At 45.3% G+C, this 15,962-nt stretch overlaps 1 protein-coding gene across 3 annotated transcripts in view; it reads right to left on the bottom strand.

The window, feature by feature from the left end:
• The window catches only part of CNTNAP5 (contactin associated protein family member 5), a 409,890-nt gene that overhangs the window by 167,783 nt on the left and 226,145 nt on the right, over window positions 1-15,962 (bottom strand). For all 3 annotated transcript variants that reach the window (XM_054043237.1, XM_054043235.1, XM_054043236.1), the window contains 3 exons: window positions 15,374-15,638; window positions 12,649-12,798; window positions 8,805-8,976 (listed from right to left, as the gene is read on the bottom strand). In XM_054043237.1, coding sequence (XP_053899212.1) covers window positions 8,805-8,976; window positions 12,649-12,798; window positions 15,374-15,638 — 587 coding nt within the window. The remainder of the gene's footprint in view (window positions 1-8,804; window positions 8,977-12,648; window positions 12,799-15,373; window positions 15,639-15,962) is intronic.

The following is a 15,962-nucleotide window of genomic DNA, read 5'->3' as shown; positions in this document are numbered from 1 at the left end:
CAACCAAGGAGATACCCAGGCCACAGCAGGACCCGATGACCACATCTGACTGGATTTGCACTGCATCCTTTAGCATTTTAATTAGAGGACGCTGGGGGATGAGCACAGATTTATTGCATTTGTAGAAATGCGGAATTCATGGTTCAGAGTCAAGTTAGGAAAGTGGCCAATTGATTGAAGAAAACTTGAAATAAAAGTGCAGGAGTTCTGGCTTTTACCCAGACGCCCACTACGACAGAGCCATTGGAGAGGACTCAAGGTAACAAGCATGAAATCACAAGAAGCAGCTCGGGCTGGCTGGCCCAAGCCTGGTGGCCAGGACATCTCCCAGCAGTGTCTGAGAGCTGCACTTTTCAAACGAGCCTTCCCATGGGGGTGAGATACAGCACAATTCTCGGAGGCTTCCTGAAAGAATTTTAACACATGCTTAGCCCCTTCTCCCTCCTCTCCTGCAGAGTAGCATTACTCGCACTGATACTTCAGATCGCATAGCCATAACAACAAGCCACAGATCCTCCTGGAGGGGAAACCTAAAACCTAGCCATCTACTTCCCCTCTGTGCTTTTGTACATACAGGCAACTAAGGACTCAAAAGAGCCTCTTCTTTGTCCTTCATGCTTGAAGGTCTGTATGGGCACATGGGGCAGAGTGACCACAGCTAGGCAGGCAGTGAGCTCTGACTCCTGCTTACCATGCAAAACTTGCTCATTTCCCAATTAGCTGGTTTTTCCCCTGCACCCTTCCGTTTTATCCACCAACAACGCTATGTCATAAACTAAGATTATAAACTCTTTTGATGACACCTAGCACTATGGGGTCCTGATCCTCAACTGGGGCATCTTGGTACTACATAAGAATTGATGTTATTATTAACTATTATTACTAGGATACTAAATAAATATTAATGCTAAGGAAAACTGGCATAGATCAAGGGACTGACATCAGGACGAGGAATCTGTAGGTCACCAAACGAAGTGGCCTAGATCAGTAGCGACTAAATGAATCTTCTAAGGCAGAGCACAACAGGTGCTAATTAAAAGTCTCATGGACACTCTCTGCCAAGAAGTCCAAGGGGAATGGGGCAGAGAGGTGGAACTTGCCCTCTCAGTGCTAGCTCTGGTCCCCCGAGATGGTGGTTGAGGCTCACTGGTTTGCGAAGATGCATGCACAAGGGGAGGCTTCCGCTGCCACTGCAGGTGTTGCACCTGCTCAAAGGCGGCGGAACGGTCTTCAGGCCCCAGGGATGTCAGTCTACAGCTTTCCATCAGTGTGAAAAATAATGACAGGGGAGGCCAGCCTGTCACGCTGACTGCTGCCTCCGGGGCCAGTGCACTTGACTTACTGCTGCGCGAGACGCTGCTGTAATTCCTCATCCTGCTGAATGAGAAGCTTCTTGTTATTGAATTGCTGACCCCTTCCATGCCCTTTCCCAGAGACCACTGGCCAGGACCAAGAATTCTTCATAAGCTTTGCAAAATATCAAGGAACCGAATGCGTGAGTGAGGAGACTGTTAAAACTGAGACTCTCTGGTCTGAGACCTAAATGCCCCCGTCTGACCGGGGGAAAATACACAGGAAAGTCTTTGGCATTCACCTCACGGAGCCCCTGACACACCTCCGTGGAGTATACTCTGGAGCCTTTGTGAAGCCTGATGGTCCATAAAGGATCTGAGTCTATACGAGCAGTGTCCCTCCACTCTGCTCGCCTGTCTACGCTGCCCCATGCCAGAGCACTGCCATCCTCCGTGAGGGAGTGAAAAGTCACAGAGGGGGATTCATGGTATTTCAAGCAGCATTACCTATTGTGCCCATTTTCGCCTGGAATCTTTTGGGTTCAAGTTGTCCTGCCACAGCACAATGTTCCCAATGACACCTCCCTCCCGCCCCACGATGTCCCCCTGAAGAGCTCCAGCTGTGTAGTGATAACATCCTGGGGCTTCAGAGACCTAGGGCCAGGCATAAAATGTAGTCACTGTTTCTCCCTTTTGTTGATTTTATGTTCCCTCTACAGCTTCTCACCCTCCCTCCACCACCGTACAGCAGGGAGGGGGAGCTGGCCATAAATGCACGTTATGAGAAAATCGGTTTTCTCACTCATTTAATCTCTGTAAAAGAAGACAAACATCCCCTGCTGGGCACACGTTTTCCTAACCAAGCAGAAATTTCAAAGGGGACATAGCAAAGAAAGCTATAATTGTACAAACCTACACACCTTGAAAACATATCACAGAATGCTGCATCCTAGCAGGATACAGTCCTACTATTTCCCTTCAAGGGAGTTGTAAGAACAATGACATTAAAGGTTGTAAGATACTATGGTAACAGAAGCCAGATGGATACCATAGCTACATATATGCTAAAATGAACTCCATGAAGCTTGACAATTGTAGCAAATCCATGTGCTAGAGAAACAGCTAAACAGTTCTAATGCAGTGTTGGGGCTAGAACCCAGAACCTTGCCTTCAAAAAACACAGGCGTCTACCAGTTGAGCTAAAGGAGATTCCACTTTTCTTCCCCAAGACTGCACTTTAGAAAACACAAAGAGCAAAGGGGGAGTGAGTGGAATTAGTGCTTTCTGCTGCTCCACTGTCCTCCTCACTGCCTCCCTGCATACTTTGGGATTGTGTGCACCCCGGGGGAACATGGAGGAAGCCAGCTTTGTGCTGTCATGAGGGTTGATTATGGCAGGTGCTTATGATGCTGGAGCAAAGCCCTTTGGCTTCCCTCCACCACCCAAGGCACCAGCATAAGGGCCATTCATGGTATATCCCTAACATTACATGCTCCTAGGCAAATGTAGCTTCTGCACACTAGTCAGTAGGGGGCAGCAGTAAACCTGTGCAAGAATGCAGAACATAAGAACGGCCGTACTGGGTCAGACCAAAGGTCCATCCAGCCCAGTATCCTGTCTACCGACAGTGGCCAATGCCAGGTGCCCCAGAGGGAGTGAACCTAACAGGTAATGATCAAGTGATCTCTCTCCTTCCATCCATCTCCACCCTCTGACAAACAGAGGCTAGGGACACCATTCCTTACCCATCCTGGCTAATAGCCATTAATGGACTTAACCTCCATGAATTTATCCAGTTCTCTTTTAAACGCTGTTATAGTCCTAGCCTTCACAACCTCCTCAGGCAAGGAGTTCCACAAGTTGACTGTGCACTGTGTGAAGAAGAACTTCCTTTTATTTGTTTTAAACCTGCTGCCCATTAGACAGAGACAGAGGGCACACCTAAAAGTTTTCTCAAGCATGCATGCAGCGAAAACACTCTGCACATCTGATCCCCCACATCTATGAGGTAATAAGGTACTATAGGCTAGATGCTGAGAAGGTATAAGTCAGCATAACTCTACTGAAATAAATGGACCCATGTCAATTTACACTACGTGAGGATCTGGCCCAATGAATTCAGAGTGCACTAAAAAAGCCAGAGCTAGCGTAACCTAATGCTCTTCGGAAAACAGAACCAGAAATGCTGATCAAAAGGTATTATTCCCAGCTGGCCAACTCCTAGAGTTTACCCAGTAAACTCCTTCTAGGAGCCTTTACTATATTGCAGGACTCCTGTTTTCAGAATCCGGGAACGAACGAGGCCAGTCTACAGGTTTGTAAGAAATAAATTGCTTTCTAAATAGAGGCATCTTTCTCAGAAGAGGTTGTTGCCTAGATAACTAAGACAAATGACCCATTTACATGTTAATTAAGTTACATAATTCCCACATGTTACAATTACACAAATTCGTGCATTGCGGTGTGTGCTGCAATAAATCTTGTAATTAAGAACAGGGAGATCCCATTTTGGAGGGAAAATGCTATTACAGAATTTTAATACACACCTTATTCCCGGATACTAGATGGGAGGACTCAAGCAGTACAATTCAGATCTGGTTCCAGGTACAAACTTCCCTGAAGTTCTGGGTTGTTGAGGTTCAGGTTTTTGGCTTAGTTCATTAGAGAGATGGGACTGATAAGAAATTTGGATACAGGCAAGATTGTGATCTTCCCTGCCTTGAAAACATCCCCGAACCCCCTCCACCACCATCCCCTAAAATCACCATAAAGGTTTAAAAGGAAACACAAAATACAAGTCACTAAAACTTGATTTTTTTAAAAAGGAAAACACAAGGGCACAGTAATCAAGTCACCAGACTATTAACTAGTTGGGCCTAAAACTCCTGTATCTGCCCTTATATAGCAGTACACTTTTACCAGCTTAATTTGTAATTTGCTAGGGGCTGAAAAAGCAAAGTTTCAGCCCAAACCAGGCTGAATGTGCTTAAAAAACACACTTGGACGATGCTGTGTTGGCTGGAGTGCAGGTCTTTTTAAGATTCACAACATTCCCAGCTCAGTCCTACTGCCTTCCATAGCTTTCCAGCCAAAATTTTGTACAGCGAACTGCGGCAGATTTTGGTGATCTGACTCTTCAATGCTAGAGGCTATGCAAAGGATGCAGCATTGTGTTTCATTATCTGTATTTAAACTTCTTCTCCCTGCTCTGAGCTCAGTCTATGGCCTTTGTATTTGGGATCAATCATGCTGGCAAAGTAATAGCTTCTCTGAATCATTTTTCAGTCTTGTCCGTGTGTGTTTCCAATTCTCTGCTCTTAATTAGATCAACCCAGATTTCAAATGAGACTGCAACAGCGCTGCCATCCTCCTGTAATCTGTCAAATCCTTTCATAACTTTCTACCGTTGCTTTTGTAAATGTAGCGTCTCTCTGGAGTGCCCCCTGTTGTGTCAAGCGTGTGCTATGTTCTGATCCAAATTCTCTCTAGGCTCAGCACAAATGTTAACACAATGACGGGGGAGTTGGATGCAAATAGAGAGAGACACACTCATCCTGAGAACTCCTCTAAACTGAGAAGCTGAATCCTCCATGCTCTTTTATCAGCCAGACAGCTGGCCATGGGGCTGATGGTGACTCCAGAAGAATTTCTGAACTTCCACAATGTACTTGAGGACTAATTTTTTTAAAGTTGAGTTGATCAGACTCAAGTGTAGGGGATGGGTATAGGGGGTACCACACATCCAAAGTTACACAGACAACTTCTTCCTTTATGGACATTGACACATTACATTAGCTATACATTAAATCACACAATTTTTGGTTGGCTTGGTTACTTGGCGGGAACTAATCCCTGTACAGCATGTTCTGTTCATTTGCTGTTCATTGGGAAGCTGATCTTTACATTCCAGGTTTATCTTGTCCATGGTCCCTAACATCAAGTTGTTGCTGCTTATCTTAGCTAGCACAGACATCCCGACTCCAGCACACTGTTTGTCAAGCCCCTATTTACAACTTAACCTTCCATTCACCTTCTCAATTAGGCCCACTAAGAAATGAGTTACCAAGTTACTTATGTCAAGCCAGTCCTGCGACCCAGTAGTGGAGCCACAAGTTGGGAACCTGCCTGGAGAAGTCTATCCTGAGAGAGTGCTTCATTTTTTTTCTTTTGAGTTGCTGAATGGGTGCTACATTGAAGGCAACACTAAGAACATAAGAACGGCCATACTGGGTCAGACCAAAGTCCATCTAGCCCAGTATCCTGTCTACCGACAGTGGCCAATGCCAGGTGCCCCAGAGGGGTGAACATAACAGGTAATGATCAAGTGATCTCTCTCCTGCCATCCACCTCCACCCTCTGACAAACAGAGGCTAGGGACACCATTCTTTACCCATCCTGGCTAATAGCCATTAATGGACTTAACCACCATGAATTTATCCAGTTCTCTTTTAAACCCTGTTATAGTCCTAGCTTACACAACCTCCTCACGCAGCGCCACTGAGTGTGGCTACATAGGCCTCTGTATTGATCTGTGGGCCAGTGTGAATGCTTGTGTGAGAGTGATCTGTTGTAAGGGTCACAGAAAGACGCCCAGAGTTCTCTGCAAAGCCTGTTGGCTCGTGACCAGAGATGCCTCTAAAGCAAGCCCTGTGACTCCAGCTAGTAGGACCGAAATAAAAGGGCCCTGACCGAAGAAGCATTGCTCTGCTGGCTTGACTGGCGAGGGGACTGCCTGGGTCTAGGTTTGTGTGTCCCTATCCTCCCCATCCTCGGATGGCCTGATTTCCTCAACCTCTTTCCTCTAATTCTCCTTCCCCGCCTGTGGGTTCGAGTCCCACCAGAGTAGTCTGAAGGCGGTTTATGAGCCACTCACTGGTCCGATCACTTCACCTGATGCAACAGAGTATGCAGCGCCATTCTCTCTGAGACTAGCGATGCTCTTTGCTAAAGGGGTCTGTAGGAAAGTCGTGGACATCCTAAACAAACCTTCCCTGCGTGAAAGACCCAAGGGTGAGTGGCCGGGTCCTGGGGGTCGGAGGAGGCAAGTGGTCTCCTCTTCGCCAGGAAACCCGGATAGGTACTGGGGGGCGAGGATTTCAAGGTGATTCCCGCTTCGCCAGCTGTTGGGAAACATGGGGGCCGGTGAGCCAAAAGGAATCACCGTCCCGTCAAAAGGCACACCTGCAGCTTACATGTACTTGAATTATGGTTTTTGAAAAGATGGAATTGGTATACCAGAGATGATCCCAAATTACAGTTCACCTTAGAAGGGAGTTTTGACCTTGACAAGATAGTCATCTCAGAGGCGCACTTCTTGCCAACACCGTCGGACAAAATCAGTTTGGTGAGGGACCTTGTCAAAGGCTTTCTGGAAATCTAAGTACACTATGCTCACTGGAGCCCCCTTGTCCACATGATTGTTAGCATCCAATAAGGTTGAAAACTTTCTTGTCAAGTTCATGGTTTTGCCTTTCCATTGTCATTCTGACGTGATCACAGATTGATTTTTGGCCTCTTTTGTCCAGTGAAGATGAACAGAAACTGCTGGAAGGATTGGGACAGGCTTATTGTTGTGATTGTGTAACAATGACAACAATGGCATTGGAACAGCCACACAATAGGCCCATCAAATACATCAGTGTTTTCCTCTTCCACTTTAATAGACAAAAGTATTAAATGGCACATGTGGTCTTGAATCTGATGATTCTGATTTTCTAACAAGGCCACAAATCATTTCTATCTTGCTATTTAACAACCCTCAACACGGCATTATCTCTTTTTATTATTTCATTTCAACTACTTATTTCTTACCAATCCAGTCAATCTTATCCGGTATATTGAGTCTGTTAAATTCATACATTGACATTAGGTAATCCATAAACACGAGCAACATGGTAGCAGTTTTGATCAGCAGTTTTAATATTTATGACATTTTGAATAAGAAACTACTACATAGGGAATTGAAGACAGAGGGCCTAGTCGGTATTATAAGGAACCAGATTATTAGATGAAATGCCCACCTTCCAGAAGTTTCTAGATTCCAGAAAACCAATCCCCACATCTCTTGACCACTCCACCCAGTCCAATCTCTTCGATATTCAATGACAGTTGTTTCAACCCACTAGCCCCACCTCAAACGATCGAGGACACCATAAATCCTCTTTCACCTCTAGGCTTCAAGATAGTTCTAAAGCTTTCTTACTGTTTCCTACAGTTCCTGAAGGACATAACAAGAACCTTGATGTTCTAATCTCTTCCAATTTAAGTTTCCAGAAGAAGGTTCAGATTCACAAAATAAAATTAGAGCCTATAGTATGAATAACTAGTATATACTATGTTCATATAATTACTTCAGAGTGATACACACATTCAAAACATTTGCGCGGAAGAGAAAAATTGCAAAACCCATGAAAAACTACTGCATTGTATTTTTCCTTATATTAAAGCAGTCCTGGCCCCCGCCCCCATCAGCCCTGGATACAGATCCCGAGTTGAGCAGGATTCAGGCTCAGGTCTGTTCTTGGTAGCAGGGCCGGCTCTGGCTTTTTGGCCGCCCCAAACAAACAAACAAACAAAAACGGGGCGGCCAGAACAGCAAAGCAAAAAAAAAAACAAACAAACCCTGCACCGCGGCCGGAGCGCGGGTGCAGGGGGACCGGCTGGCGGGGGGGAGGAGGAGGGAGCGGGCGGGAGAGAGAGAGAGAGAAGGGGGCGGCCAGGGCTACAGCAGGGGCGCTGCCACGCGGCCCCTCCCACTGCGCCGCCGCCTGCCGCGAGGGCTCCGCTCTGGTTGGCGGGGAGGGAAGGAAGAGAACTGCCCTGCAGGGCGCTCTGGTTCTCTGCGCCGCCGCCCCCTACAGGGCGGCCGGAGCGGAACAAGAACAAAACAAAAACAAACAAACAAACAAACAAAAAGCGTCCGTGCTGCCCTAGGATTGGGCGGAATGCCACCTCCAACAATCTGCCACCCCTAGAGCTGGCCCCGCTTGGTAGATACAGACACTTGATCATTTTTTAGTCCTATTGACTTTGTAATATGCCAGTGCGATGTGCCAGACCACTACTATAAATGCGGTATGTCGTACAGTCTAACAAGAAAATTATAAATGCTCTATTTAAACAAAACAGTGAGTACATTAAGGAGATGACATGTTTTGATGAATCAAATAAATTTCTCCTTCTCTCTCCCATTCCTTTTAAACTTCAAAGCAATCAAATGTTGTTTATGCATAACATTTAATCCCGTCACAAAACTGTAGCTTGATTGAATTTGCATACTCTATTTCCTGTGAGCCCATGTTAAGAGAATCTCCTATAATTTAAACAATTTCCCCTGCACTCCCTCTATTTTTGCAGTGATATCTTCTATTAGCAGCTCTATTATGCCTAATATCTGTAATGTTGATTAGAATGGTCACTTAAAGCAACCTGCACTTATAAACTGCTAGGATGAAAAAAAAAAAAAAAAGAAGAAGAAAAAAAAAATACAAGGAGAAAAGAGATAATAATTACCTGTCTTTGATGTCACACAGATCAATGTGTAAATCACTAAAATTCCCCAGGGAACCTTGCTGAACTAAAATGAGGTCCTTGGGCTGGTTATCAATAAAGATGAGCCTCATGCAGCCTTGAAAAGCAATAATGGGATTTAAACATTGGGACTCGGTGAAATTGTCAGGGCACCCTGTGGGACAAAAGGGAAGGAAGGGAAAGAAAAAGAATGAAGAAGAGTGTTAAAATGAGCATTTATTTCTGCTGGGATTTCCTGATGGAAGACCTTGAGATCTAATTATTCCTATTGTTTTCTTTCCTTGCCCCGAACAAGCTTGTGTGTTATAAATCCGACGGTAATACAGAGAGAGAGCAGCCAGCCAAGGAAACCAGGTGCAAGGGCTTCCGACGTGCTGAGCTCAGTGAAATGCTCTTTTGTCTTCTTTAAACGCTACAGTCAAAAGTTAATTCCTCCCAGAGCAAACACCATGCAACATTTAAAAATTATTATGGGTCAGACTCTGTTAGGGTGACCAGGTAGCAAGTGTAAAAAATCGGGACGGGGTGAGGTGGGGGATGGGGTAATAGGTGCCAATATAAGAAAAAGTCCCCAAAATCGGGACTGTCCCTATAAAATCGGGACATCTGGTCACCCCAGATTCTGTCAGGGCAAGGAACGTGGATGAAATCCGATGGCCAGCTAGGAAGGAAAAGAGAGCAGAGACCAGCGCAGCTGCCTTTATGTTTGGACAGCTCCTACAGCAGATCAATAGTGTCTATCAGTCTTACAGTAGTTCTCAGAGGCTTCAAGCAGGCCAAGATCCCACTGTGTTAGCTGCAACAGAGATCTAGTAGGTGACAGTCCCAGTCCCAAAGACTTTACAATCAAAAAGACAAGGGGTAACATTTTCAAAAGTGCCTGAATGACTTAGGGGCCTAAGTGTCATTTTCAAAAGTGACTTAGGTATTTAGGTATTCAGAAAGGCCGTGTGCTTTAAAGACAGAGTTCAGTTTCATATATAGGGTGAAATTCTGATATCTGATGGGTCTGGGTTTGGCCCGTCTCCCAAATAAGCATGTGTCTATATGACAAAGACCATTGCTAACGTGCTTATTCTGACTAGATACAGTGCCCATGAAGAGCCCTTCTACGCTTAAGATTAGTCTGTTTAGGAGCATGGGTCATCACCACAGAGGTGACTGTGTGTTAGGAGTGATAGTAGGTTGAGTGGATGAAAGGGCAGTCGTGAGCCACAGAATTCCATCTTCCTGCGAGAAGAGAATCTGTTTCTTACAGGAATTCAGATCTAAATTCACAAAGGTATTTAGCTGCCTAAACCATAGATGCCTAGGGTTTAGGCCTAATGCCTATTGAAAACCAGAAGCCTGGCAACCTCTCTCCTGGGGTCAGGCAGCTTAGGCACCTGAGGGTTTTTTTGTTGTTGTTGTTTTTTTTTGCAGGAATGAGTTAGGTAGCTGCATTGCTGCCCAGAAAACAGCAGGAGGGAGAGGTGGTGCCACCACCCACCTTATAATGTTTAGCGCAGTGGTTAGAGCGCTCACTTAGGATGTGGGAAACCCAGACCCCAAGCCCCCACCCGTCCCCCTCTGCCAGGTCGGGAGCAAGGATCTGAACAGGAGTCTCCTACCTCTCAGGAGAGTGCTCTAATCACTAATCTTTGGGATAGTTTGATATGGTGCTCCGTCAGTCTGTACCACTGTGGATCAAGAGTGATTGGAGCAAGGGGACTGAGACTGGGGTCTCCCACCTCAGGTGGGTATCCAGCCACCAGACTAGAAAGTCCTTTTCACATTCACTCTCTCTAGCTCACTAAATATGTATCATCCACAGTGGAACAGTCACTGGGCCAGCAAGAGAGAGAATGACTCTGTAGTCCAATAGTTAAAGGACACACCTGGGAGGTGGGAGACCCAGGGTTCAGCCTCAAGCCCCCTGCTCCAACCACTCTCTCATTCAGTTTGTGAATCGCTCTGGGGCTTAAGTGGGAGATAGGCATCCGGATGCATAGAGTGAGGCAGCAGTGTAGACGCAGAAACAGAGGTATGGAGGGAACATTTACCCTGACAACGTAGGCACTAAGTAAGCTTAGTGACCCACAGGGTTTGGCAGGAGTTTTGTGGATTGCAGCGGAGCCAAAACTGGGACTCGGATGCCTAAACCCTAGAATTGGGCATCTATGGGTTTAGGCAGCTAAATACCTTCGTGAATGTAGACCTGAATTCCTATAAGAAACAGATTCTCTTCTCGCAGGAAGATGGAATTCTGTGGCTCAGGACTGTCTTTTCATCCACTCAACCTACTGTGGCTCCTAACACAGTCACCTCCCTGATGATGACCCATGCTCCTAAACAGACTAATCTTAGGCATAGAAGGGCTCTTCATGGGGACTGCATCTAGTCAGAATAAGCACATTAGCACGGGTCTTTGTCATATAGACACATACTTATTTGGGAGATGGGCCAAACACAGACCTAAACATCAGAATTTCACCCTATATACGAAACTGAACTCTTTCTTTAAAACACACGGCCTTTCTGAACATCACTTATGATTACGCAGTGTTGTTGTAGCCATGTTGGTCCCAGGATATTAAAGAGACAAGACAGGTGAGGGAATATCTTTTATTGGACCAACTTCTGTTGGTGAGAGAGACAGGCTTTTGAGCTGACACAGGGCTCTAAGCTCAAAGTCTCTCTCACCAAGAGAAGCTCGTCCAATAAAAGATATTGTCTCACCCACCTTGTATCACTTATGATTGACATACCATAAGAGGCACTTTCTGTAAAACATAGAAATCTTTACATTAGCTAAAAAAAGGCAGATTTTTCTGATTTAAGCATATGTGGTGTCTGTCACGTCAAAGTCCTTAATAAGAATTAGCTTCATAACACCCCCGCATCTTTATACTCACTTTAGAGACGGGTTGAGAGAGAGACAGAGAGGATAAGTGCCTCACCCAAACTCAAAGAGGTAGAGCCAAAAAACCAGAACCCAAGAGTCCTGCCTCTTTGTCCCCTGCCTAATACCACTGCATAAAACTATATCCCTTGATCCAAACTTTTTTTTTTTTTTTAAATACTCTGCATCTTTCTGGAATATAGCTGTGTTAAGGATGACCTGTCCTGAAGATCTCCAGATAACGGCCTTGTTTGTTTATTCACTTTTATTCCTTTTTAATTCAAAAGAGGGCAGGCAGGACAGAAAGTTTCGTATTCTGTCCCAGCTTGGTCACATCTCTTTCAACACCATTTTTTTTCTCTCTCTGTTAAAATGTAATGGCACCGTAACCTCTACATTCAATGGGGAGGCCGGTCAATTCAAAGGTGGGCCAAATGATGGAACCCTTACTAATGCAATGGATGCAAATGATGGAAGCCTTACTAATGCAAACAGCCCACTAAGTTCAACGGGCTGCTCGTAAATACAGGAGCTCACTGGAAGGGTTCCTCAGTGAGACCTATATTGGGCTCCCAAGTTAAGCAGGGTTGTAGTTATTTAAGGAGTAAAGATGGATCTGGCATATGAAGCTGTGATGGTGAGAGTAGGAAGCCTAGCTATGTAGCAGTGGAAGAGGTATTGGTTGTATACCCCGTTGGCTGATGGGAGTCAATCTCTTTCATCCATATTGGTTTGTTTACTGTTTTCTTCTCTCTCGTGTTCACTTGTGCCCCACAGCAGTCCTCTCCTACGACAGACTGCACACCAACACAGCACGTGTTGCCCCTCATCGCCGGGACAAAAGCCTGCGATTCCAGCTCCTAACTCTCTGCCACACAACGCAGAGGAGAAAAAGCCTTTCAAAGCTCAGTCCCTGGACGGTGAAATCTATTTGAAACAGCCTACCTCCGAAATAGTAGCTGTTCCCAGAATAGATCTGCGAGAGGGTGGTTGCATGAGCAGCTGCGGCGACGTCGTTATCCAGAGTCAGGGTGATACGATGCCTTCTGGCGTTTATGTTAACTGAATGCCAGAGCCCGTCATGGAGATTGCTGCCTGGAAGACAAATGCGGAGGGTAAAGGAGAAGAGGGGAGGAGGAGGTGATGGTGTTCACCAAGCCTCCTTCATGTTCAGTCTCCTACTGCATGGGGAATAATGAAACAGCCTGGCTGGGAATGCAAAGAGCAGGCAGCAGGAAATAACCAGTCGAGCTGATGATTTGATGCTTCTCTGCTCAGTCCATTACCTCTGGAAGTGCTTTGGAATAGAACAAAAAGTAGAGAGATTTTCAAGACCTTCTTAAAGGATTTAGGAGAACAAGACTCACTGGCTTTCAAAGGGACTTGTGTTCCTAAACCCCTTTGGCACTTTGGAAAATCCCCCCCCCAATAAGGTTTAATAAAGTTAAAAGATCATCTGGCTATGCGGAGGCCAATGTGCATTGTGTTTGATGACAGTGCTCCTTGGAAGCCAAGAGTACCACTCTGCACAGCCACTTCTATAGGGAACATTCCTGGGGGATATTGCTAAGTGTGTCTTCTCTCTTTTGCACACCTGTGCAAGGCTGGGGACAAGCTGACCCTTTGCTTCTTTACTCTGTGAATCCATGTCAGAATTATGACTCTTCAAATGTTGTAACATGTAAGAATCCCAGGTCATCTATCCTGACAGTCTGACAGGTCACTGGACAGGATTCTGACTGCACTTACACCAGTGTAAATCAGAATTTAACTGCAATCAATGGAGGCGTGCCAGCATAAAAATGGTGCAAGCAAGATCAGAATTGGACTTCTGATATTTACTCTTGCTAATGGGATTCTCACATTAACATTGCTTTTTGGAGGAAGTGAAAAGGATTTTAGTGATAAGTAGAGGCATGTTAACAACTGAAAACTAAATGCAAAAACTGTGTGGGGGAAATCACTTAATTAGGAGCCAGGAAATGAGACTATTTCCATAAAAGCTTTTGATACAGCATGCACATTTTCCAAGGAAAAATTGACCAATTTTCCAGGAAAAATGGACCAATTTTCAACCAAGAATAGGACTATTTTAAAGTGAAAAATGTTGTTAAGGTCTGAAAATTGTTCAAGAGAAGATAGACCCATTTCCACCCCCAATTTGACCTATTTGTGAACAAAAATGCCTTTGCAGGGAGATGTGGACATTTGCCATTTTTCCATGCTTTTCATGTGAATGTAGCCATGTCACTGATATTTTGCGCTATCTCAGATTAATGATTTCACAACCACATAAACAAGCAAAATAATTTGACTTTCTCCCACCTTCACAAACAACTTCATTGCAAGGATGAAATCTCTGTGTTCAACCTTTACTTGGGGGCAACCTGGGACTTTAGCCAGCTTCTTGAAGAGTGTCTGTGCAGAGCTGTACATCCTGAACACCAGGGTTCTAGCTGACCAACTCTTCCCTGTTAAAGGTTATCAAACGAAGATTTTTGCTCCCTTTAAGAGCCAGGGATTTGTCCAGGTCCAGTTTCTATCCAGAATATTTTAATGTTGCTGATCATTTTATTTACTACTACGTTTTGGCTAATGGATTTGTTGTTTGTTTGTTTTTAATTTCTAATCTACCAGCGCACTCTTCATTTGCCTTGGGAAGTCTGAGTTCAGATCCCAAGTGAAAATGAATTTGCCACATCTCCTACAAGTCCCAGTTTCTTCACAATTCTAATGACGGGAATGCTCTAGGTCATGCCCGGGAGGCATCCACAGTGCTATAATGGGAAGCCTGCATGAAACGTGCCCAGACTGTGCTTGGATCTACCAGAGAGAGAACAGGCCTATTAGTTAGCCACAGGAGTCATTACAGAGCTTTTCCATACATTCTATTTTAAGAGTATTTTTTTCCATTTTTGGCCCTACTAAAGTCTGCTTTGTGCCATTCCAGCTGTGTAACGTAGCCTCAGAGCTGGCTTAAGTGGCCAACTAGGTTCCCCTAGCACTAAGGAATCCTCCATGCGGTTGATCAAGCACTGCAACCCCTGCACCACCCCCACCTGGCAGCTCCCAATGAGGGGGTGTATTGGGGTATGGCCCAGGGAAAGGGGCATGGCCCAGGGAAAGGGGCATGGCTCTGGGAGTCATTGCAATCAGGCACAAACTGAGAGGAGCCATAGGGTTTTCCTAAATTGTGGCAGGGGTCGAACTGACCCCAACTGGCTCCAGTATTGTTGGGGTCCCGGGTGGGAGGGATAGAGGTGGATTAGAGCCAGTTTTACCCAGTCCTCTCGGGTCCTTTGGGAAATGGAGTTCAATCAAACTCAAGGATCTAGCCCGTCATTTTTAATAGCTCAAAGGCTGGGATTTTCACTACTTCTCTATGGAGGAATGGAAGTTAGTCGGTCTGGTTTTCTACAGAAAATTTAGGCTGACTGTAAAGAAAATTGTTGTTCAGCAGATTTAGGCCAGAGCTACCCGGATCCAAGCTTCCTGGGTTCAGGCCCAGCATTAACGTAGACAGTCCTGCTATTATTGCTCCAAAGATAAGGTTCAGTTTGATAACAAAAAAACAAGATCAGACCTTCCCTCAGGTGGTTGTTCTCCCCGTCAATATGGCTGGCCCCAGAGATTAGAAACAGGCACAGGAAAGTGGAGCCAATGAAAGTACCTGCACTGATCTCCATGGAGTTTTCTGCCACTTTCTGTATGACAAGTGTCAACCTGCCAGTGTGAAGGTAAAGCAGGAGAACTCCGGAATCTTCAGACAGCTCCGTGGACAGAAGCAGCCCGTCTTTGTTCCACGTTCGAAACTGGAAGCTGACTGACAGCCCATCAATCTGGGGGGTGCCAGGTAAAAGCAAATAGCTGCTGCTGGAGCTGACAAAGGTGATGGGAACAATTGGTGGTTCTGAGCAGGAAAAAGTCACATTGCCCTAAAAAACAATAAGAAGCAAACATGTCAGGCTGGTTTTTTTTTTTTTCCCCCTCATTTGGAGACCTGCCAGCTGCTCTAAACACATACCCTGAAAGCCGGCCTTGATTTGGGGATTATTTTGCTCTCCCACAGGAGTTCTAAACATTGTACATTTAGTTCATCTGCATAGGTTGATGCCAGCAAATTTCTTGCTGAGATGCAATTACGGACCTGATCCTGTTTCAGCTTAGCTCAAGAATGGATGCTTTGCCATTGACCAAAATGAGAATAGGATCAAACTCTTTTGTCTACCAGATCAGTTGTTCCAGAGATTATACATATG

This window comes from Malaclemys terrapin, chromosome 11 (genome assembly GCF_027887155.1).
Source record: "Malaclemys terrapin pileata isolate rMalTer1 chromosome 11, rMalTer1.hap1, whole genome shotgun sequence".
In the NCBI taxonomy this organism is placed as follows: Eukaryota; Metazoa; Chordata; order Testudines; family Emydidae; genus Malaclemys; species Malaclemys terrapin.
The sequence above is the reverse complement of the archived record's forward strand: the minus strand, read 5'-3'. Positions and strand labels throughout refer to the sequence as shown.